The 25,598-nt window shown below is 38.2% G+C and overlaps 1 protein-coding gene across 3 annotated transcripts in view; it reads right to left on the reverse strand.

The window, feature by feature from the left end:
* The window catches only part of spir (spire), a 463,061-nt gene that overhangs the window by 221,670 nt on the left and 215,793 nt on the right, over window positions 1-25,598 (reverse strand). For all 3 annotated transcript variants that reach the window (XM_065216592.1, XM_065216591.1, XM_065216590.1), the window contains exons 3-4: window positions 22,908-23,025; window positions 10,334-10,575 (exon numbers count right to left, since the gene is read on the reverse strand). In XM_065216592.1, coding sequence (XP_065072664.1) covers window positions 10,334-10,575; window positions 22,908-23,025 — 360 coding nt within the window. The remainder of the gene's footprint in view (window positions 1-10,333; window positions 10,576-22,907; window positions 23,026-25,598) is intronic.

The raw sequence follows: 25,598 nt of genomic DNA on the forward strand, positions 1-25,598 counted from the left end.
GTCAATCTAAGCAACGCCAGCGCGTTTTTACAACGCTTTTAAAGTGTGACAACGTGTAAAGTATTACAATTTTTTTTACAGTCTGACTTTTGTCAGCAGCTCCTTTTTCTTCGGTAACCTTTCCATTTGAACTGCGTGTTAATCTGATGTTCTATTATCGGCAAATCGAAATCAGCAACATCATGTAATGCGTATTTTTCATTTCAAGTAGAATGTGATAAAATGCGTTTGCTCGATTGTAAAAATCTAATCAGATTGAAGCTGAAAGACTAAGGAATCGTTTGAATACGTTCAGCGAATTGTTTTCAGGAGAAAATGCAATGAAATTACCGCATAAATTTTAGTTGCCGAAAACAGTCAATGGGTGTGAAGCCGACATTTACCCTACCTAAACTAAAATTAGCTTCAAGAACTGTCTATTCAGTGGAATAGCCCAGCACCAAACAAACGAAACCATATTTTACAGTTCATCGAAGTGGCAATTAAGTCAATTCTACCCTAACGATACGGTTAATCTTCTCAATTCACACTAATCTTTTCGTGTGCCTTCCTCAAGAGCAGCAAACCCGTGCGGGGACACTAACCTTGGCAAGATGGTACTGGGAGAAAGAGAGCAAAATTAGACGCCTATTGGGAACTAATTGCAGATCCGGACGAACGGCAGTGCAAACGGGCCATACACGCTAAACCGTCTTTAAGGCCAATTTCCAGTACGGGTACGGGGAAGGCTATTTGAGCGTCATCTGGCCCGGTCGGTCGGTCGGTCGCAATTAGAATGCTCCGGGGATGATTATGGGAAAAACGTAACGGTTTCCAATAATTAAACTATTTTACCCCAACTGACATGTGAAGAGGATCGAAACTTGCATTATTTGCCGTGTGGCTTTAGCTAACATCCGAGTGAGTACCCAAACCGACTGCGACTCATTAGGTGATAAATTTCCCCGCGCGCTGCATTAAGACTTATTGACGGAAAGGAAGGTTCCCATCACGAAATCAATTCAATTTACTTTTGCAGAGCTTTCACCCCCGATTGGGATTCCGTCGGACTCGGAATGATGGCGTAATCGAAGCCGCATCTACGTCAGTTGCGCTCGACTGCAACGCAGCGCGCTTATTGATTGTGGGAGATCCTGTCCGTTTTGGGACGACGTCGACAACAATGCCAACCGGAAAGCGTTTAGGTAACACAAGTCGAAGTTTAATTTAATAATAAATCTGGTATAATGCAACAATGCAAGCGGCGAGCGCCGGTGATCTTCTTTGATTCAATTATTGACTCAACACGGTGTCCAATTAATCTCGAACTACTTTTGTTCCCACGTCGAGGCGAAAACAGAACTGCATTTATTTATTTCATCTGCTTCGGATGAGATTTTCGTTCACGAGAGGTGGCATTGAAAAGGCTTTTATTGCTGCAATATTGTTTAATTGTAGCAAGAAGAAAATGCTATTGAAGGTATTTGATATTTTTTATCGCGAAGATACAGCTTCAAGTCAATGACAATTGTCTTTATTTGAAATGGTTCATTTAATTAATCATAAGCAATATAAAAAATCAACATGACCATACCTAATCCATCATCAATATCTAATATATTAATGGTAAAAAGGTAAATGAATCATTAAGCAATGACGATGTTCCTTAATAAGTAAAAAAAATCTCCTAAAAATAGATCGGGTTGCTCCTTAAATGATTGATCAAAATACGTTAAAAATCTTAAAATGCTCTGTAAATATTTAAAGTACGCTCCCTAAAATAGAGAAAACTGTACATTAAGCATTTGAAAATGCTCCTTAGTATGCACCGCTTAGCACCATTTTGAAGTGTAATTGTACCATATATCATCGGAAAAGCTGCTGTAGAAAGGTTAATAAGTACCATGAAATCAGATGAAATGTTCAGTAAATCATTTTGTGCATTTGTGCATTTTTACTGAACATTTCATCTGATTTCATGGTACTTATTAACCTTTCTACAGCAGCTTTTCCGATGATATATGGTACAATTATACTTCAAAATGGTGCAAAGCAGTGCATACTAATGAGCATTTTCAAATGCTTAATGTACAGTTTTCTCTATTTTAGGGAGCGTACTTTAAATATTTACTCAGCATTTTAAGATTTTTAATGTATTTTGATCAATCATTTAAGGAGCAACCCGATCTATTTTAAGGAGATTTTTTTTTACTTATTAAGGATAATTTCATCTGTTTTATTGAGCAAAAGTAGGGCTGCCTATATTAATAACATTTTCTTCAGAAAATACACAATACCTCACTAACCTACTCAGTGTGTTACCAATCTCGATTATACTCCATTACAAGTTCAAAACTTGATCCGATCATCAACATACACGCCTCATACGAAACAATGTAGTCTAATCAAAACGATCCAAGCTTAATCATCCTCTGTGAATGTTTATGAACAAGGCAAAACATGATCGGCACATAACTTTCGCCATCACCCATCATTCTTCCGTCACCTCATTAGCGTCCGACATCCACCCGGTGCCTTTCTATGAGAGACCCGCCGCAGCTGACTCACTCACATGCTCTCAATCTCCGCACATGTGGTGTTGTTCATTCGATTGACTCGCGTCCGTCACGGGGAAGAGTGTTCTTCAGCAACAACTTTTTGTTTGGTCCGAAATCATCAAGTAAAAGTTTTCCATCGAGGCTCAGCTCTGCTCAGCACCAAAGTAAACATTTTCGCTTTCTTTGCTCGCCTTCGTCTCCGTACAGCTGATTTTGTTTGTTTGCTCAAAATATCTCTCTACATAAGTGATACGCGTCCAGACTGGGAGTCTATTTTGACGTCCCGCCAACAGTTTTTGTTTATGGTTGGAAAGAACCGTGACCAGGTAGATTGAAGTAGGTACTTGTATTTCCTTTTGCAGCTCTGGGTTCTTTCTTTTGTACGTGTTTGTCGTAATCAAATTATTGGAATCTGCCTCAACAATGATGTCTTGGAGGTTCCGGAGCAGGAGGAGAACAGATGTGAAACGTGCCTTGAAAATTCCTTCTACGGAACTCTCGGTGGTTTGATGCGGAAATCGATTTTTTCCTTAAATGGAAGCATGGAATGGGCGCTGTGCGTGTGTGCGAAAATTGAAGCATAGTTTGCTTGAGATTTTTGTAGAATCGTACTGAATACGGAAGAGTCACATTTAGAGGATGGACGGTCATCGATTATGTATGCTGAATGATATAACTGTAGCTGTCAAAGAGTCAAGAATTTTAAGTGTTTGAGTTCAGAACGATCTAAACCTTTTCCTTACTTACCTTACCAATCAGGCTAAGGTCTTATTGTTCTTTGCTGTCCGAAGAAGTCGTCTCCACTCTACTCGATCCATGGCCATACTTCGCCAGCCTCGTAGTCTGCGAAGGGTCCGCAGGTCGCCTGCTACTTGGTCGATCCACCTTGCCCGCTGAGCGCCTCTTCTTCTTGTTCCTGTTGGGTCGCTTTCTAGAACCATTTTCACTGGGTCGTCGTGCGGCATTCTTACGACTTACCCAGCCCACTGTAGTCACCCTATTTTTGCAATGTGGACGATGGATGGTTCTCCCAGCAGTTGGTGCAATTCGTGGGTCATTCGCCTCCTCCACGTTCCATCTACACTCCACCGTGGATGGTACGCAACACCTTCCATTCGAAAATACCAAAGGCGCGTTGGTCCTCCACGAGCATAGTCCAGGTCTCGTGGCCGTAGAGGACCACCGGTCTAATCAGCGTCTTGTAGATAGTCAACTTCGTGCGACGGCGAATTTTATTCGACCGGAGCATCCTCCGGATTTCAAATTAGGCACGATTCCCTACCATAATGCTTCTTTGAATTTCTCTGCTGGTATCATTTTCGGCGGTCACCAGTGAGCCCAAATACAAGAACTCATCGACCACCTCGATTTCGTCATCGTCAATCTGAACTCGGGGTGGGGGGCTAACATTGTCTTCCCTAGAACCTCTTCTTTTCATGTATTTTGTCTTCGATGCGTTGATGGCAAGTCCAATCCGGTCTGATGTACGTTTCCTCCATTGTCTCAAAGTTCCGTGCCTTCTTCCTGAAGATCGTGCCACTCGTGTCTATCCCTGCTCTTCTGATCAGACCTTCTAACGCGATGTTGAATAGCATACACGAAAGTCCATCACCTTGCTGTAATCCCCTTCGAGATTCAAAAGGACTCGAGAGTGTCCCCGATCCTCTAACAACGCACATCACTCGATCCATCGTCGCCTTAACCAATCGCGTCAGTTTATCTGGAAATCCGTACTCGTGCATAACCTGCCATAGCTGATCTCGGTTGATTATGTCGTATGCGGATTTTAAATCGATGAACAAATCATATGTGGGCACGTTGTATTCGCGGCATTTCTGCAGAACCTGCCGAATCGCGGAAATTTGGTCCGTGGTAGCACGGTCACCCATGAATCCCGCCTGGTATTGTCCCACAAACTCTCTTGCAAATGGTGACTGACGGCGGCATAGAATTGGGGAGAGTCCTTTTTCTTCAAGCTTCTTAATTCACAATGAAGTCGACATAACAGTTATTTTCACTAGATGTACCAAAAAAATTAAAATCGCCACGAACACCAGTTGAAAATCACGTTCTGCAAGATGAGTTGATTAAATCAGCGTACACCAAGATAAACACAGCCACTCTAACATGTATGGTTGAGAGAGTAACAGTAGACTAAAAGAGAGAAAACAAAATCGTTGTGCTCTTTGAGGAATAAAGCTTGTCAGTTTTCATATCGTTCGGTTGTGTGCTATTGCTCACAAATCACTAATTTGTAAAATCAAAGATTTATGTCTATACTTCAGGATCATAATGTACTTACTGCAAAGATCCTCTTTACTGATTTTCTCTTTGCACTACTACATTTAAGTGAACACATGTTCTGAAAGTTTTCCAATATATTGCTATGTAAGGTTGTAGAGTAGTTCCACGCCGAATGACGAATTGATCTGAAGCTACCTTCTTCGATTGGCATGAAACCGGCATAATTGTTTGTTTGTTTTTGTCTATCATTGACGTTAGACCATTTTGTATTCCGCAAAAAAATTCAAAATGGCATATTTGATAATTTTCAACAAATCATAACATGGAAACGTCACATCCAATCTAAATGACGTCTGAGATAATTTTTTAGGAAAAAAAAACATTAATTTTCAGAAAAAATAGGTATGATCACATTTGTTGAGTAATTTTGGGCAAACAATCCAATGAAGTGCCAAAACTTTATAAAACAAACAGGTCCTCTTCTATATTTTTGAAAAAAAATGCGTTTTTATTAATTCTACCTTCTGTGAAATTTTCAGATTTTGGACACAACAAAATTAACAAATATCTTTTGGTAAATTTTTCAACCATTTGTTCATACTCTTTTTTGTAAATTTTTGAACAGAAAACGATTTTAAAAGTCTTTAAAATAGTTTTTTAAGCAAAATTTCATAAGCTAAAATTAAAAAAAAACTGCATAAAAGTTGTTGTTCAATGATTTTTGCATTTGCATTTTTCATACGCTTTTTAATGCAAAATATTCAAAAAATATTTATTTTTTTATCACGTTTTTGGATTTTTACCCAAAATTATGCAAAAAACTTTGCCGTATTTTTTTTTCCTGAAAAGTTCTATATCTCTATTTCCTACAATTTTGTGTCAAACGTCATTTTGATTGGAAGTGATATTTTCCAGTTATAATTTGAGAAAAATAAAAATCAAATGTGCACTTTTGATCTTTATTACGAGATTTGAAACAGGGTTACTTCCACTCACTTGCTATAAAAAATGTTTTTCGGAATTATGAAATCATGAAATAGTATAATCACAGACAAACAGACATAACTCTCGCAAGTTGTTCATCGAACAAGAGTTTAACGGAAAATTTAAAAGTATCGTTGTTGGTAGTGTCGCCACCTGTGGCGTGCATAGTCAATTCCCTTGTGTTTGACGTTTACACACTACCGCCATCTGTTCAGCGTGCTACCCACCACAGTGCACTCATCAGATGGCGGTTATGTTTTAGCGACGATGTTTTACAGTGAAAAATATTCAATGTGTTATGTCTGTTTGTCTGTGGTATAATGCTAAAAAAAGACTTGTAAGCTACAAGAAGAGGCCATGAAGTATATGTTTGACACATAAAATCTGTCAATATTGCTTGCAGTGCGGTCACAATCAGCGATTTTACGACTCGTGAGTGCTCACTCTGAGTGAACGCTCACGAATCATAAGATCGCTGATTGTGACGCTCTGAAAGTGGAATTGACAGGTTTTATGAGTCAAACACATACTTTACACCCTCTTCTTGGTACTTACAAGTACAACATATCATTATAACATCTAATGATTGCATAATACCGAAAAATATTTTTTATAGGAAGTGAGTTGAAGCAACCCTGATTTGAAATTACCGATTTTGAGGTTAAATGTAAATGATTATCCAAAATAAACATTTATGCAAAGTTTCATACAGATCGAAGAAGGTAGAGTCTGATATTCAATTTGAGTTTTGCTATTTAACTTTTCATCGCAGTGTAGGTGCGCACCATGTGCAGTCTGTGTATTGGTATATGTGTCAGCTTTAGCCTTATATATAGGCTAACCGACGCGCACGATATCGACTTGCTGTCATTTGTGGTTTGTTTACCGCGCACGATGAAGGAGTACCGCCAACAATCAATACGAAACTAACGATTTTAAATTGGCTCACTACTTGACTAGCCTAGGGGAAGGGGGGCTTATGCAGGCGTGGGAAGCTGGCACTGTTGTTTATCGAGAAAAACGTGAAAATCATCGCCGCGTACTATAAGACCGAGGTTCTGGAGAAGGTTGTGGCCCCGGAACTCAAATTTAATAAGAATATTTCATTGAAAATCACTCGAAAGGTTTATCAATATGTGTTGTGTGCAGTTGCAGTCATTCTTATCTAGCAGTTGAAAGTGCAACACGGAAGCCTAATGCACCTAATCCACCTAGCACATTCGAGCCGTTTCTTCGTCAATGCAGTCCAAGTCGTCCTGGCCCTGTATCTGGAGTGCGATAAGAGGTCTTCCAGCTTGCTCATCAAGGCAAGTATCAATGTAATAATGTTTGTTCCCTGCCTGAAGATGTTTCGCCCCGCAGTATGACTACTTGCTCTGTCACTTCGCACTGTACCTGTCACATTGGATTTCATTCTGAACACGCTGAGGATGCTTCAAACACTGGATTCCCGAGACGCGTTGTGGAAAGCACTTTGGAAGCCCTCTCCGACAAGGTCCTGCATACCGCTGCCTGCGCTCTTCATAGTCGTCCCGTTGTTGGATGTAGAGATAGGGGTTTCCAACCTGCTCTAGATGGCAATTACCACGTTAATGTAGAATGATGTCTGCTCGAATTCCAGCGGTATTGTATGCAGCTCTTCATCTTCTACCACGGCTCTATCGGCCGCATCTGTTGCAGTCAACGCTGTAAAGGAAGCTCATCTCCTGCGCATCTACTACCAGAATGTTTGAGAACTACGTTCTTTTTGTCCGCTAGCAAGTGCGATTATGACGGAGACATGGCTCGATGACCGTTTATACAGTGCTCAGCTGTTCGTGAATGCCTTTTCCATTTATCGTACAGACCGTAATGCCACAAACAGTGCAAAAAACCCATGGTGGAGGTGTCCTGATCGCTGTTTCAACTCGTTGGAACAGTTATATCGAACCGATACCTGTTTCCGATACTCTTGAGCAGCTGTCGGTTAGAATCACTATGGCAAGTCAAGTTATTAGTGTGTATTTGCATCCTGGCCACTGCAGCGTGATCTATTCTATATCTATTTACATCCTGACCACTGCAGCGATGTCATTAGTATTAAGGACCATGTGAACTCTATCGGTGCTATTGTTTCCAATTTGGAATTCAATGACTATGCTCTGCAACTCGGAGATTATAACCAGCCTTTGCTCCAGTGGAGTTAGTCGAACGATGGGTCTTTCCAGGTTGAGCCTTAATAGGTTCTATCGGCTGCTAGTTCAACGCTTATCAACGATTTCGCTTAACATGGCGTCAATGGTGTTTCGAATAGGAACGCTCGCTTTCTAAACCTTGTTCTGTCTAACGAAGCTGCAACTCTAGCACTACCGTTTTGGAAACCATGAAACCTCTGATCTTTCTTGATGCAGACCACCCTGCTTTAGACGCCCGGATGAACCTCCCAGCCCTCCGAAAATAATCGTATACTGGATTTCCGTCGAGCCGACAATGTTGCGATTAGTGCTGTTATTTCCAGCATCGACTGGCGATCATTGGAATCAGCTGGATGTGTTGACGATGCCGTTGGATATTTCAATCAAAGGATTTGGGATATCATGGATGAATTGGTACCTATTGTCTAACGGTCACTTGCGTTGACGACTGAAACATTATAGGGCAAAATATCTACCACAATACTGCCAAAACCATTCGTACATTAGGAAGCAGGAGTTCAACAGCACAAGTAACGACTATAGGAAGTACAACAGATTCCTGTATCGATGATATGTCTTCCGTACGCAATCATCTCTTCGCAGAAATCCAAAGCGTTTCTGGAAGTCGGTTTACCATTATCAGTTCATCTCGGTGAGCAAACCGCTAGCTCTGAGAAATGCCGCCTTTTCGCTCAACATTTCATGAGTTCGTTCAATGAATCAAGTCACGATTGCTATAAGTGATTCTCCGTCAATCTAGCTCTTCAAAGGTTGAAACTCTCGTTTGCTGCCGGTCCATATGTCAGATGAATCATTGAAACAATGAACAATAAACCCAATTTTCCAATTTAAGATTTCAAAAATGTCAAATATCCAAACAAAACACTCAATGTAATAATACCATAAGTTTCTAAATTTGTTTTGAATTGAAAGAACATCGAAAGAAATTCAGCAAACAAAAAGAGCTCAGTCATTCATCAGTTATGGATGTTCTTAAAGAACATAATTTGCATATATAAAAAATTCAGAACTTAACTTAATGGTTGAGCGGGAAAATGAAAATTATTTGCTTTAGCAGAACAACTATGATAAATTAAAAAGCTACAAAAATTTTCGCAGCTTCCATGGCCGGGCGGCTCATATCAATTACCCCCGCTTAAATGCGGCCCTCTTTCCAATTCCGTTTTCTAAAGCTTTTATAATTCTCAAAGAGATTTCACTTTATAACCTTAAATTTCAGAGATTTAATATTTCTTAATTTTTACAAAATCGATGGCTCAATATAATACCGTTGGATGAGAGCAAAAAATTCCACTCTCAACTAGGGGAATTTACGTATTCTCGTCAATCTAAGCAGCGTTCGCAGTTCTATTAGAATTTTCTCAGCGTCACGCACACATGTGACGTGTTTGATTGTTAACATTTATCTGCTGCTTGCTTCTCTATCTGACTATTGTCGGCAGCCTTTTTCTTCAGCAACCTTTCCATTTGAGCTGCGTGTTGAACAGCTGTTCTATTATCGGCAATTCGAAATCAGCAGCATTTTGTAGTACGTACATGTCTTTTAAAGAAAAAATTGCCATGACCGGTAGGTTCAGTTGTAAAAATGTAATCAGATTGATGCTGAAATACAAGGGAATCGTTTGAATACATTCAGCGCAGTGTTTCGTGTTACAGTGAAATTAACGTTTAAATTTTGGTTGCTGAAAAAAGTAAATGGGTGCCAAAGCCAGGCATTTACTCTACTTCCCAGAATCTATCCACAATTTGAATAAACATATAATCCCTCTCATCTTAGGCTCACCGCGAGTATTCGGTCCAAAGCTTACTATACGTAAACCTACGAAACTTTTGCAACGTTACAAAAATCGAAAGTATGGCTCCGTAAAGAAACTGCGATTGAGCCGAAATAAAGGGGAGAGCAATTCATTTCACCGAAAAACACTTTGCCTCCACAAAATTCACCAAATGGGTCAATTCAACACCAATAATCCTTCTTTTAAACATGCACAGTTAATTTTTTAGAGATTTATTACTCTTATTTGAGAACCACGATTTGAAAATTTCATGGGATTGATTTTTCCTTCTCTAAATTTTACTCGATCTTGGAAATTTTTCGTCTTTGAAGCAATTCTTACAAGATTTACTATTCATGTGAAAAGGTTTTTAGCACCTTGAATTTGAACTAATCTGCTATAATTGTTTCATCTTTTAAAAGCTTTTCATTCTTTGCATGAAATTTACCACACACAGTTTCAATTAATTTAGGAAATTAGCCTTCCTTATGTTCATGTTTAACAGTTCTTCCAAACTTACTACAACCAGTACGTCACACGGCAATATATGTATCAAACGACAGAGGTAGAAAAAAGACTTATTCCGAACCGTACTCACCGCTAGCACGTGATCCAATTCTTTGGTTTCGAGGTGCAATTTTCTTTTACTGCTATCTGAGCGATGATGATCATCGTTTAGTCCTCCTCCTCCGCCTCCGCCACCATCACCATTGCACTGGTGATGATGTCTATCTTCATCCTCTTCGTCGTCGTCTTCCCCTATGTGATCTGCCACGACAGCCTCATCCTCATCCGTTACCGGTTCTTCGGAATCGTGCTCAATTCCTTCATCGTCATTGTCTGTAAATGGAAGAAGAAAAAAAAATGTGATCTCTTGATAAGAATCGAATGGTTTTCAAAGCATGTAGGACCAAATTTTAACAAATCTATCCATCAACTATCGTATCTACACCATAAATTTTCAACCACTACGTCTTGTGCAATATATGTAAATTAACAACCTCGCTCCGAATTCTACTTGCAGTCTAAAGCTCGTAAAACAGCAAGGAAAACATATTTCGCCGTAGAACACACCGAAATGCTCATACATCATCAAAGGCCTCCTCTAGCGCATGGAAAACCAAAGCATAGAGGTATGTGCAATCGAGGCGGGAACCTGCTCATTTCCATCATATTTTTCCGTCATGAACAACGCTGCATGTGGAAATGGGTAAGGCAAACTTTTGTTGAAACAAAACTGACACGGGGCTACACGCATCAAACGGAAGATAGATTAGCGTTTGTCAGTCTATCCTGAATTATTGTCACGAACCTTAAGAATAACCTGCTACCTACACTGTGGGTAGTGAAACCCATTGAAACAAGTGGTCCATTTATCTAGATAACACATGCTGCCACTCGGCCGGGGAATGTTCGTTTTTATCAGCAATACTAAATGATAAGATTATTTCAGTCACTTTTGCAATTAACTAGAAAGACGCAGAATACATATGTAGATTGAAATAGCAAGAGTTGCGCTTATGTAGCACATGTCACGTGCTCGCCTCATGAATAGTAATAACCAAAACCGGAGCATGCGGTCATGTCACGATTAAATGCTTTGAGTTATGGCTGGTTTGAGGGTGACGGCAAGTAATGAATAAGTTTCACGGAAAGTTGAATTATGGGCATCATGAGAAATATTTTTTGTGTGTAAAGGAATTCTAAGCTTATGAACTTTTCATTAGCTGTTTCATATTTTGGCAAGGTTGTAATTGCTTTTTAGCATAGAATAAACCTTTTGGATCCTCGTATTTTCATCTGACCTACAAATTGATAGGTAAAAAGACCGCAATTTTAATAACTTTTGAAATTGGTTCTGTGACCTTGATCATGAGCTTGGTTGTTTCTCCAGTATTTCCAGATCTACTTGCACAGAGAGCTAATTGGTCGAAAATATAAATACTTTCCATGTAATAGATACTTCTATAAGTTCAAAGACCATAATCGTTAAGTCCAACATTAGAACTGTCCTCCAGGATGAACATTTTGAAATAATCATCGCACTCAAATTTGACAATCTTCTAGGATGGAAATCTTTTACATTGTCCCTATGCACCACGGCGGATGGTCAGTACCTATGGAAGAATGAAATGATTCCATTATTGCTATCCCTTATTTGAAAAAAAGCACCAGGAAGCAACAAAGACTGCTCGGTACAAAGCTTAAGTCTGAGATTACCTCCAGTCACACTATAACGGAGCACCCCTTTGTATATCGCACCAGATCGCATAAAGTACCTAATCACCGGTAATCAATCGACTCCCCCAGTCCCATTTCAAGTTCAAAACCACAGAATACAAAGCACAATAGCTAAGTCACTTCTGCCCACCTCTTTGCCATTGAATATAGATTAGAGATCCGTGATAAGACAGCTCAATAAAATAAACAACGATTTTGCGGGCCCTGGGTGTACATGGGAGACGAACGCACCAATATCAAGTTCAACCAATGAATGCTTTGCTGAAAATAGAAGAAAGTTTCCCTCCTCATAGTCGAGTGTTGGGGGCAGAGGTACTGGTGAGATCTAGACAAAACAACGCCACTACAGCACTATTTATGACAGGTAATAAATGCTCCTTACTCGTGTCCAGTAGATTCCGAAACGAGATACCGGAGGAAGTTGCATGTTCTTTTCATAAAAAGAAATTGTCCCTGGACTAGTCGTCTTCTGGGCCAGTGCAAGTGCCTTGCACCGATGGCGTTTATGTCCATGCACGACCAAAATCGTGACTTCTGGTGAGCAGTCTCACAGCTAGAGTAGAGAGCACAAAAACGGTAGTTGACAGCTTTATGATTGCAATTAGTCAGAGATTTTTGCAGATATGTACATGGGTCGAGTAGCATTAGTAACATCTGGGTCCGAGTGTAACTCCCCCGCCGCCAACGACGACGAGCAGTAGACGAAAAGGCGTGAATGTGTCAGTTAGGGGCCACCGAAGATCGTGACTCCATAATGCGCGATCAATTTTATATGTTAATTCCGAAAAGTGGGCTTTTCTGAACCTCCCAGACTATCATATGTTATACAGATAGGTACCATTGTTTGCGGATAGAGTTTTAGACGATATAAATTGATTCCTTGATACCTGATTTTTGGCAAAAAAAAAACAGATACTATTTGTGGTCACTAGGAATAGGGAAAAAGGAGTACCGGCTAAAACTCCGTCCGCAAACAACGATACCTTTCTGTAAAATGCAAAACTCTAAAGCACCATGTTGAGCCACATTCTGCTGCTTCCCCGCAGGTGAATAAGAGCAATTTATGGAAATTGTTGAACCAAATAAGAACCACCACCACCGCAGCTAATGGTGACCTTCAACTCTATCATGATCTATCTCAACTCAGCCAACGCGAACTAACGGTCGTCCCATTAACTTTCAGTTAGGTTGGTGTAGTTCAATCAAATAACATGAAAACTAAATTAAATCAACTTACAGTATGCAGCAGCAGGCAGCCTGTGACGGGCTTCTGTTCTCCGAGGCTCCACAAAACCGTGAAATGTGTTTTAATGCAGCCGGGAACGAATCTGACATGCTTGGCGGTTCCATAAATCTCCACATCATTTGTGCCACTAGCCGTGCACTAGCAACAGCAGCTGAACTGACAGGAATTCACCTTCCCCATAAGTGCTCTTTTCTATCTTTATGAGCCTATTGAGAGCTGAGCGCGATTTGGGTGCAGCCGATTGCTATTATGTATTGGAGGTAGTGTATCTAAGTGTGTGTCGGAGTGCGCACGGTGTTCGCGCAAGTAAGTGCTTATTTTACACTTGATATTTCACTGCCTATTGGTCGGATCGTTTTAGTTAGTCATAAAGGATTAGCAATCAAAAGTGCACGTCAAGCGAGGACAGATAGCAAGTAAGAGTGGTAAGTAGATGAAAAAGTCATGATGTGGGAGCCACTTTCGGTTCTATGGCCATATCCATGGTGGCACTTAGTTTTATCGGTTTGACGGTAACGACTTATATATTTGCAACTTATTATGCGGTAAACCAGTTCATAGTAAAAAGGCTTTATTTAGAATAGCCCAAATTTACAGGAATTTCAAGATATGAGAAAATATTCGAGGGATACTTCAAGGGAAGAACTTCAAGTCACAAGACAAAATTTTGACTACAGTTGTCACCCATTAGAGGAGCATTTGAAAAAGTTATATTGAATACCTTGCTTTGTACTCTGAAATGGGCGGTGAGATTTTTAGTTGAATACAAGTGCGAAGCCAGGTTTTATAATAGAGAGGCATATTCTTTGTGAAGGGATCTAATATATCACACATTGAATAACGTAAATGGTACTGATTAGGGACTGTTCACGTAGACCTATCTCGAGATGGTTTAGACATCCCTTCCTCCCGCGTAGACAATCTCCCATACAAATTTTAAGAAATTTTTACAACTTTGCCGAAGACATCTACGTATTATATTGACAATTGGCAAAAATGTATTGTTCTCATCACTTCTAGGGGGAATAATCAAAATACAGAATACGTCGAAAGACCCAACATTCTAAGCAACTGTCCCAAAGACACTACGTACCTAAAATCAAGTCACCAAACCTCTAACAATTACTTTTTTGCGTGTATAGTACATGCACAGTGGGTCAGTAATTAAATCTAAGCTCTCTGGAATTGACATCTTAAGTGCAGTTTCTTGGATTAATTAGGACTATAATTTGATGGATAAAAATAAAAAAAAAAGTTTTGGCCGTAATGATGGCACAGCGATACAGTTTTTTTTTTTAATTTCGCAAGATAAAAGTTTTGTAGATCAAATAATGACAATCATTGGGATAGGTACACAATCGCGTGTATACAGTATTCACAATCGATAAAGAAAACTCGTTGTAAATATGTTCAAAGGAAGATTGATCAGCATCAAAACAACAGCAAAGAGTTATGGAAAATTTTGAAATCTTTATTAAAACCTAGTAATTGCAAACCGCGGTCCATAACTTTTAATAGCACATTAGAACAGTCAGAACAAGTAATTGCAGCTAAGTTTAATGATTATTTTGTAGACAGTGTTTCATTGATTAATCAATCCATTGAATTGGTCGATGAACATGACAAAATAAAATAGCCAGTTAATAGTAGTTGTAGATTTGAAGTTTTCCACCCAATTGCATTAGATGAACTTAGAGTTATTTGTTTTTCATTAGGAAAATCGGCTGGAGTAGATAATGTTAATGCTAGAGTTATTCAAGATTGCTTTCATGTCATTGGCCACATCTGACTGGACCTTATTAATGAATCATTACAAACTGGACATGTGCCATAAATTTGGAAGGAATCCTTAGTGGACCCTATTCAAAAAGTTGCGTCCCATCAACATGTTGCACACATTAGAGAAAATGTTAGAACTTGTTGTTAAAGGCCAGCTGTTGAAGTATTTAAATAGTAACAGAACAATCGGGATATCAGGAAGGTCATTCTTGTGAAACCGCGTTGAATTTGGTATTAGCGAAGTGAAAAAATAACTTGGAGTGTAAAGATACGATTGTTGCTGTTTTTTGGATCTTAAACGCGCTTTTGAGACAATTTCTAGGCCCTTATTGTTAAGATCAATCAAGCGCTTTGGAATTACGAGTACTGCATATAAATGGTTTGAAAGCTAGTTGTCTGACAGAACTCAACGGACTGTTTTTAATGATTTTGTTTCCAGTCCCGTGGGGAATAACCTTGGAGTGCCCCAGGGAAGTGTATTAGGGCACCTGTTATTTATTTTGTACATTAATGACTTGCGACGTGTTTTACGATTTTGCGACATTATTTTTTTGCAGATGATACTGTGTTATTCATTGCAGCTAAGGATTTAGATGATGCCGTTTTACACTTGAATGAAGATTTGCGTTCTCTAAGTAGATGGTTGAAGCATAAGCAGTTGAAATTGAATACAAGTAAAACTAAATGTATGGTAATTTCGCGGAATCGAGTAAATGAGAACGTCTCTGTTGTAATTGATGATGAGACTATTGATCTCGTTCGGGAGATTAAATATCTTGGCGTGATTATTGATGACACACTTAAGTTCAACTCTTACATTGACAGTGTCATCAAGAAAATTGCCAAAAAGTATGGAATTCTATGTCGACTGAAAAACGATTTAACTATTGCCAGTAAAATACAGCTATACAAATCAATCATCTCTCCTCATCTAGACTTTTGCTCTTCCATTTTATTTCTGGCCAATGCAACACAAATATCGAGATTACAGCGCTTGCAGAATAAAATAATGCGTTTGATTTCGAGATGTAATAGATTCACTTCCTCAACTTTGATGCTAGATGCCTTACAATGGTTGTCGGTGAAGCAAAGAATTGTATATTTGACTATGGTGTTCATTTTTAAAGTAGTTAACGGTTTGCTGCCTCGATATTTGTGTGATCGAATTGAAAGAGGAAGTGACTTTCATAGATATAATACTAGAAACGCGGCTGAAATAAGAACACCACATTTCTTGACTTGTGCTTCACAAAATTCATTATAGTATAAAGGAATAAATAATTTCAATTCGATGCCTAGACATATCAAACGTTCAGCAACACTTACAGAATTTAAAAGACACTGCATTTCACACGTTAAAACTGTCTTTTGAACAGTTATCCAGTGATTTTTTTATGAATTGACAAATTATGTATCTTGACGAAGTTATCTCTAAAGGATTATTTTATATGGATAGCTGTCATAACGACATTTTTAATAATTATTGTAGCACTACAAAAACTATTTCTGTTCGCCTCGATGGTGATGATGGGTTTTTAATATTTGATTTAATAGTAGATCAATTAAAAAAAAAGTAGTGTACAAAGGTTTGAGTCTTGCGCGCGTATTACGGATATAGAAGACTAAATTTAACATTTGATAAAAAAAAAAATGCAATTTTGAAGCCTATTTGAAAGATACCTTGAGTAAGTTTTCTGGCAAATATTGGGGGTTCGTGAGCATTCCTGCTGAACATTGCTGAAATTATGATAGCATCAGATTGCGGGGTTACTAGTGTAATAGGATGCTTTGTTGATTGTTCATTAACTCTTGATTGCTTGTAATACTTATGAATATTTTAGGTGGACAAAAAGGCGAGCTAAGAGGTGGACGCCTTAGATTTTCCACATTTATATCGCTGTGAAGCAACTGTAAACTTTAGAGGGAATTTATATCTGTTACTGAAACCAGTTCGATTTTGTTTGCTAACCTGGTTAAAATGTCATATTTAATTATCTTAAAGATAAATCGTCCAGCTCAAACCTTTGTAGGGGTAAGAGGTTGGACCATCATCATCATTAAGATAGATATTTTTTGTCTTCGATGTTTTGTTTTCTAAAATTTGCCTAAAATTCACGTTTTTAGTATTATATTTTGAAAAATCGTTCAAAAGAATACTTTTATCATTTTCCTCGATCGGTTCAATACGATACTGATCGGTACGGAAACTAAACATAATCTGCTTTTTTTTCATATGCAATAGAAAACAATTGCACTCCCAGTGAGTTGAACTGTTTTAAGGGAATGCGCTTGCTGACTGGCAACATAAATGTTGCAACGTGTTGAATTTTGGCTGAAGATTGGCATGTGGCAGGGTTTTTTGAAACTTCGAACTGGTGTTCCACCAGTCTGCTAATCAGGTATGGATCGGAGTGGTTAGATGTCATACGTGTAGGCTGCAAGACGAGCTGGTGTTCCGCCACACCGAAGAACAGATGAGGATCCCAGAAGTTTATGAATAGACAATTGCTGAAGCTGCATGGTCAAACATCGGATATTGTGAGGGTTCACGTCGGAACTGATGAAGAGCTAGTATTCCACCAGACCGAAGAACAAATGAGGATCCCAGAAGCATTGGAATAGACAGTTGCGACGCTAAAAGCGCAAAGATGGTCGGACGTTGGAGATTGCGAAGGTTCATGTCGGAACTGATCAAGAAGAGCTGGTATTACGCCAGTTCAAATAACAGATGACGATCCCAGAAGCATCAAACTTGGCAGTTGCTGAAGCTACAGGCACAAAGATGATCGGACATGGAAGATTGGGAAGATTCATGTCGGAACTAGAACAGTTTTTACATTCAAAGTGTTTTTATGTTACTTCATACGCAAAATTAGAGATTTTCAGAGTTGGTTGGAAATGCTAACATGAAGCTTTAGTGTGATAATTTATTAGCTAGAGAATGATCTTAAGAAGAGGGTAGGTGGACAGTGCCGTTAGAGTACGGCAGTATGAAAATTGAATAGAAGTTGAAAATGAGCCAAGGGCCATTAATGCGACAGTTTTTAAAGTCAAACACACATCTTTTGCCTAGCCCGTACGATGTACGCGGAGACTTGAAGTATGTCTTCAAGTCTACAGGCAAAAGATGTGCGTCATCCTTTTGCTCATTACTGACTGCGGCTGTGGAATAGCTCTAGCGACGTTTCATCACTACCTATAGCCCCACGTTTGCGAGAGAATTTCCAGTCGATGGTGTGTTATAATGCAATTCTTCTTTACCCAACTATTGTGTTGCTCCTCTCGTCATGACCAACTTGGTCATCTCAGAGAGAAAGCAGTAGGGTGGTTGTTGTTGAACAGTTGGTTGTACATCTATTAGGGGCGCAGTATCACTCGAGCTTCGGCCAGACATAATGAAGAGCAAGTGTTCCACCTAGCAATGGGCAATCTTGGATCGAAACACAAAAGATCGATTTTTTTGGTTTGATTAATCGATTTTTTGAATCGATCTCAAACCCGACAAAAATCGACTGGATCGATCCTTTTCATTCGATCCAAGAAAAAAAATGTCAGTGCATTTGCATTTGCAATTTAATATTGACCTGTACCTGGAGTCTTCAGCTCACGCTCGGGCAGTTAAAATTGTGTCGGAGCAGATCAATAGTACCGAAAGAGTATACGATGATTGCACACATATGTCCCCGCAACCTAAACAAACCGGAGGCCTGTGGGATATTCATGACGAAATGGTAAAGTTATTAATCTACATATGTACAAACATTCACTTCTTATGACATATTTCAGGTTCATCAGTCCTCTGCTATGTCAGAACTGGATCGCCATGGGGGCATATCGGCAGAATTACAAAATTTTTTGCATCAGCCTGTTTTCCCACGTTCTGTCGATCTTTTTCGTTGATGGGAGAAAATCCGTAGTGTATATCCCCATGTAAACCCCATTGCTCAAGGCTATTTATCAAGAATGGTAACAAGTGTTCCGTCAAAACTGGTGAAACCACACAGAATCGATATCGGCTCAATGGAAAACGCTTGGCTCAATTAGCTTTCTTGGGATCCCTCTCGGATGAGTTTTGGGATATCTGAATTAAATACTTTCGTACTTACCTGCTTTTACACTCCGGCCATCTTTTTGTTTCATATGTAAATCGTTCATTTTTTAAATCGTTTATTTAATACCAATAAAACGGATATTATAACCTGTTAAATCAATTACCTCATCAAGAATCTTGAGCAAAAACTTCCACATGTCAAATGAAATCAAAATAGTAATTTAATATATTCTCACGTAGACCATCCGATAAAGAGTTCGATCCGCGGTACACGGTAAAGACCGTAAAGCATGGAGGAGGTAGCATCATGGTTTGGGGCTGTTTTTCTTGGTATGGAGTCCCAAGCAAAGTAGAATAACAACCCGATATCATCTAGATAACAAGTCCTGTTATCCCAGATATCATTTGTTTTCAGTTGTTATCGCATAACTTATTTAGTTATCAGCCTTGATCAATTTTGTTATCAGTTGTTATCATGAAAAATTCACTATATATTTATTAACGATGCAAGGTTAGTTCAAAACATAAAATATTATTCGCATTGAAACAATAAAAAATAGTGCTTCTAATCCCTAATCATATTTCAGTTATCAGCGTAAGGCTTTGATATCAAAATGATAACATGATTTGAAATTTATGGAATAAATTTGTATGGTTTGCAGAATTTGTTATCAAGATATTATCAATGATAACAAAATTAGTTGTTTTTGTGATATCCATCGAGCAATTTTTTGTTACCATTTTTGTTATGGTGGCTGTTGATTCAACAATAATAATAACATATTCAGTTATCAAAAAGTGTTAACCGGGTAATAGAATTTGTTATCAATTTGATATTTTACTTTGCTCGGTGTAGGTCCATTTTCTGCATTAATTCCATCATGACCAGATTTGAATACAAAGAAATCATGACATTTTATACCTTATGCTCCCTTATGCAGAAAATAACATGCCTCATATATGGCATTTTCAGTGAGACAACGATCCGAAACACACTTCTAAGTATGCAAAGGAATGGTTTCGTTCAAACAAATTGTCGTTTATTTAATGGTCTAGCCAATCTTCTGACATCTACCCCATGGAACATTTATGGAACGAGCTTAAAAGAAAGTTATCTGGTCAAGCATTTTCAAATAAGGATCAACTATGGACCACAGTTCAAAAAGAGTGGTATGCTATAAAAAAGGAAACTTTTCAGTGCTTGGATGAGTCAATGCCAAAAAGATTGAACAAGGTTCTACTTAACAATGGAGGGCACAGCGGTTACTAAGCATCATTAGTCTAATAAAACTTATACGATTATTTTCAACATTTCTATACTATAGTTTTATGCAACACACCTATTTTACTGACCAGGCATATTTTATATATGATTCTAATGAGTGAGTCGTTTAATGTTTTAATTTTGAGTTTTCTCGTGTAATTACTTAATTTTTATTACACTATCTTATGCTTTACTTTAAAGTCGAATAAAATGAAGTTGAATAAACATAACCTAAAATTTCGCATTTATTTTGCCTACACTTATTTTAATGACCAGCAGTGATGTTACACTCACAACATTCCCTGCGTACGTACTACACAATTTATTTCTAAATGATAGCAATCATCACACTAAATGACTATTATAAGTGAAATGTCATAATAAGATAGCTTATGTAACGTAATATCAACTCTAAACTGAACTTGGCTTAAATTGCACCAACTTTTCTATGATCCGTTATATTTGAAACATTTTTTGTGACATTTTGAAAAATGAATCGATTCAAAAGATCGATTCATAAAGATAGATTCAAAATGTTTGATTAAATCGGTGAATCGATTATTTTCAAAAACATGAATCGATTCACTAAGATCGATTCTTGCTTCAAGATCGCCAAATGCTAGTTCCACCAAACCAAAGAACAGATGAGGAGATCCAGATGAACAGATAATTGGTCACAGTTGATATTCAGTTCAGTGCAAAACATGTCTGGTACCTTTATATATGCATTTAAATTAACATGCAAAGTCCCTCCTTTTTTGCATATGAAATAAACAAGTTTGTATCACTGAGCCACCTTTGCGTCCAAACCTTAAACTGTTTTATCCACCACATTGTTGTCCTAAGTAGTCCAAGATTCTTCACTCAAGACGTCAACTCAATTGGATGCAATCCCAGAGCTTTTTTTTCTGCAGATTTAATTCCAGGCCCACTGTGTACTGTGTTTCTTCTTTTAAGCTTTCTGTAGCGAGCATCTTGACTTCTTTCAACTTAGTGTTCTAAATGCACTTCCACAGTTATTAATTGAGAGCTTTCCATGCCAACCAATGTAATTGTGTGGTTAGCATATTGATACTCTATGTCGAGAAAAGTCCATTAAATTTTCAACCCGAAAGATTTTCTCGACTGAACCGGGAATTGAACCCGCCTCCTCCGGCTTGGTAATACAATACTAAGGCTACTACTAGGCTATACTAGGCTACCTGAGGCCTCTGATATGGAACTATCATACATCATCAATAGTGTATGCAGGTCCAGAGTTTACCCAAATAACTAAATCAAGATCTACAGAACCCTAATAAAACCAAAATTTTACTTGGGTAATGTTGCAAAACCTATCGGTATTTGAAAAACATGTAACATGGCATAACATGCTATGCCTAACATCCATTATGCCTTTCGTACATTCAGCCGAATTTGTCTTTCTACATTTTAATCTCGTAACAAATCCTTTACGGGTTCTGCTAAGTTTGAGGCAACAATAAAACACACAAAATTGCTGTAAACAAGTGTTCAATAATTATTTGAGAGAAATATAACAATTTTTAGGCAACTAAGCCAGCCGAAAGTTGCCAAACTAGCAACAAGCTTCATTTGAAAGCATAAAACAAGCTTTGTTGCGAAGATCATCATTATCCGTTAGTATCCAGGAATATGTATACTGTAGTAGTATACTCTTCATATATTTCCCAACAAATGTATGCACAACTCCCAAACTAGCAGCTATAGAATGTTCCCACCTCATCATAAGTTATAAAATTACATAAGTTATGCATGATATAATAAAGATCATCCAATGCATAGATAAAAAACAATTCGAAAGAAAATTTCATCAATCATACGTAAAGAGTTATCGATGCGGAAAACATAAAAAAATAATATCTCAAACGCCATAACCGAGAAAATAGCTCAATTCAAATGAACTTTCCCATAAGAAAAAGAATCAAATAGCCCATATAAGAACAGCCCAACAAAGCAACAGAAACAGCAAAAACAAAAGATGACACACCACCTTCATCATCTGATTCAATTGAGAACGTGATTACTTTATCTTCGTAAACCTGACTGACTGACACCGTGAACTGAGTGTAACACCATCCCATCATCCCCATGGAAAGTGAAGTAAATCAACAAAGGTTTATTGTGCAAGCTTTGCCTAGCCTAGACATGCTTCCTTTTACTATTCGTTCGAACAATGTAAGACTCAATGGTGATCCACACCCCGTCAATGAAAGACGACGACGATGATGGTGCTCTGAAGATTCAATGCGAAATTATCATTATTTTCATATGAACCTCGACTTTGCAAACCGAACATATCAGCGATGCGGCGAACTACACAAGGAAAGTTAAATTGTGCTTGATATTCTTCGCCGTAGGATTCAATGTCATCACCGTCTCAACGCTGTGTCATGTCATCAACGACAACCTGATGGGTTGGGTAAACCAGCCTTAAGGAAGATGAATTATTATGTCTTCATTCAATTTTTTTCCCCCTTTCTTCAGGGAGAAGAAAGAACCTGAACGAGTTTGATCACACCTCATAATAACAATAATGGAACATTGAATGGAAATAAATAGGTCACGCTTACCTTCGGCTGTCATGAACTCGATCAGTTCCTCCAGATCGTGGGACATGGGACAATCCTCGTTGGAGGGCAGGTTGTAGTCAAGTGCGGTGTAGACGACGATTCCAAGTTTGAGCAAGATCTGTGAATGGAAAAAAAATGATATGAGAATGTTTTGGTTTTCTAAGTACTGATCGAAAAAAAAGTAAGATTTTGAAATCGCTGTAATGGAGCAAAACGATATCCGACATAATTTCACCCAAGTTTCTACCCCAGCGGATCGGTTCACCAATCATCCATTTCACATTTCCCGATTTCGCTTGCAAATGTTACACATATGCCAAAGCTTAATGTCAATCACATTGAAGCGCTCAGCCTAATGAAGCGAGTTTTCCAAACGCAGCATAAATTTGTACACACCCATCACCGTTGATCGGGCAGACAGTGCCAAAGCCCAAAACACGTTTCAAATTCCACAACCCCAAAACAAAAATTCTCTCTCTCTCTCTCTCTCTCTCTCTCTTTCAATGGGTCAGTGAATCATTTCATTGAACCCCATTCGACGGAAACCACGACATCAATGTCTGACACCACCGCCGCCGCCCGCTGCTACCGCGATCGTTGATGATGAGATCGATAGTGGTTTTTTTTTTCGGTCGGGTGATTTTTGCTGTATGCTGTATTGTTGTTATTGCTTTATATTTTTATTTTCAAATTCCATGTTTTCTTGTTGTTGATGGTCACTTTTGCTTTTCACTCGATGAAAGCAAAACAGAAATGAACGGGGCAGGCGTGAAACGGAGGAGGAAGAACTAAAGAGAGAAAGAAGATTTGGGTGCGATTCAATCTGAGAGCAATTTCCGCTACCAGCTGATCGATCGGCAATTTGTGGGTTTAAAAACCAGTGACGTCCGGGGGGTTTCGTGCGTTCGATGGGAAAAAAAGCGGTAGAAATTGATCGAGCCGATTTATGAGTTTTGGATCAAAGAAATGATTCATCGTTTTAATTTTTCATATCATGGGTTGAGTAGAGAATAGAGTAGAGTTTTATGCAAGTAAATTTGTAAAGAAATAAATTTACATCAGTTCAATCAACTCAATGGGGATAACTCCTTCAGAAGTGCCAGAAAAGATCTTAAAAAATTGTATCAGAATAAGTTTCTTTTAAGATCTCGTTTTTACATAATGATTAACAAATTGTTATATCTAGGATTAGAAAGTATGCCTTATTTCTGACTAAGAACGTTTGATCCCAGATTTATAGAAAATTTAATAGGATGTGTAAGTTTTTGGCCTTAGTATGCAACTCGTTTAGTGTTTTTTACTAACTTAATTTATTTCATAAGATGGTTAGAACATCTTCTTTGGCGCCGGCCACTAAATTGGGTCGAATTCATCTAAATTTTAAGTCGACCTCATCATCCGCGTGGACATTTTTTTTTTTCTGGTCTCAGATGCAAATTTTCAATATTATCTAGGCAATGACTTTCAATTCATCCTAGATATGGAAATCTAAAGGGTTTATTATAAGAGTTCCAGATTGTATATATATTTCTTGAAATTTGTTTATTCCAAGTTGAACAATTTTTCCATGATTCTGCATTAAAAATCAGAACATTAGAATATAATTCATATGAGTTTAAAAATCAACTAATTGTAGTGTCTGTAAAAAAAATATCCCGCTTTTAGATCTGGAACCTTGGCTTTTATCAAAGACAACATATCAAGAAGACTGGCAACGTTGCGAGAATCCAGGTGACAGATACAGTAGCGCTGCGCATGGGTGAAGGTGGAAGCAATGTATAGAAGAATAAGCAAATACACACACCTTTCTTCTATGGTTGGAATCATCGATATAACAGTCAATCAGAACATTTACCTTTGAGCGGCAGATGACGCGATTGTACCTGTCTCATAGCGGACGTATGAGGAATTGGAAGAGTTGCCAGTCTTCTTGATATGTTTTCTTCACTTTTATGTTAAATTGTATCATATATCTACATTTAGATAATTTTCAGAACCCCTAACTTTGAAATAATGTTGGGGAATTTGTAAGAAGATTTTTCTATTTTAGTCTGTAGTTTTAAGACAAATTTAGAGTTAAAATAATGTTTTGGCACATTCAAAGACTATTTTGCTACTTAACAATTTACAAGTAATATAAATAAAGTCGTTGTGACGTTTGCGATTAGCCATCTTAAGACTTTTTTGGGGCTTAAACGCCAATTTGTCGATAATTTTAGTGCTTATAATGTTTTTTTTTCAGTTTTTATGGCATGTTGTGGTAGCATTTTAACCCGTAAACGACCAGGACGAGCCTCTCATTTTAAAAACGCTAGATCCTATGAGCTCAAATGTTTTCTAAAATCAAAGGGATAGATCTTCAAAGTTTGTTTATATGAAATCCCCTTCAACCTTTTTCCACTTGTTTTCATGATTTTGATTAAAGGTGGATTTCAGTGTACTTTTCCATCCATTTCAAGAAGAATTGTTGTTTTTACAAATTTAAACACGGTTTTGAGCTTTTTCGATGATTTTGAGGATTATCAAGGACCTGACATCATAAATCCGAGACTCATCATTTACGATCCATTTCGATTTCTATCACTTGTCTTAGGCTGTCCAAATTGTATTGGAGTTCAGGTCACATGATCTACTAGATCAAGTATGACTGATAAAAAATCGAAAGATAAATGGTCCCAAGGACAAAAGGGG

This window comes from Ochlerotatus camptorhynchus, unplaced genomic scaffold (genome assembly GCF_037179485.1).
Source record: "Ochlerotatus camptorhynchus isolate MF236.1 unplaced genomic scaffold, CSIRO-AGI_Acam_v1.1 ptg000064l, whole genome shotgun sequence".
Lineage (NCBI taxonomy): Eukaryota > Metazoa > Arthropoda > Insecta > Diptera > Culicidae > Ochlerotatus > Ochlerotatus camptorhynchus.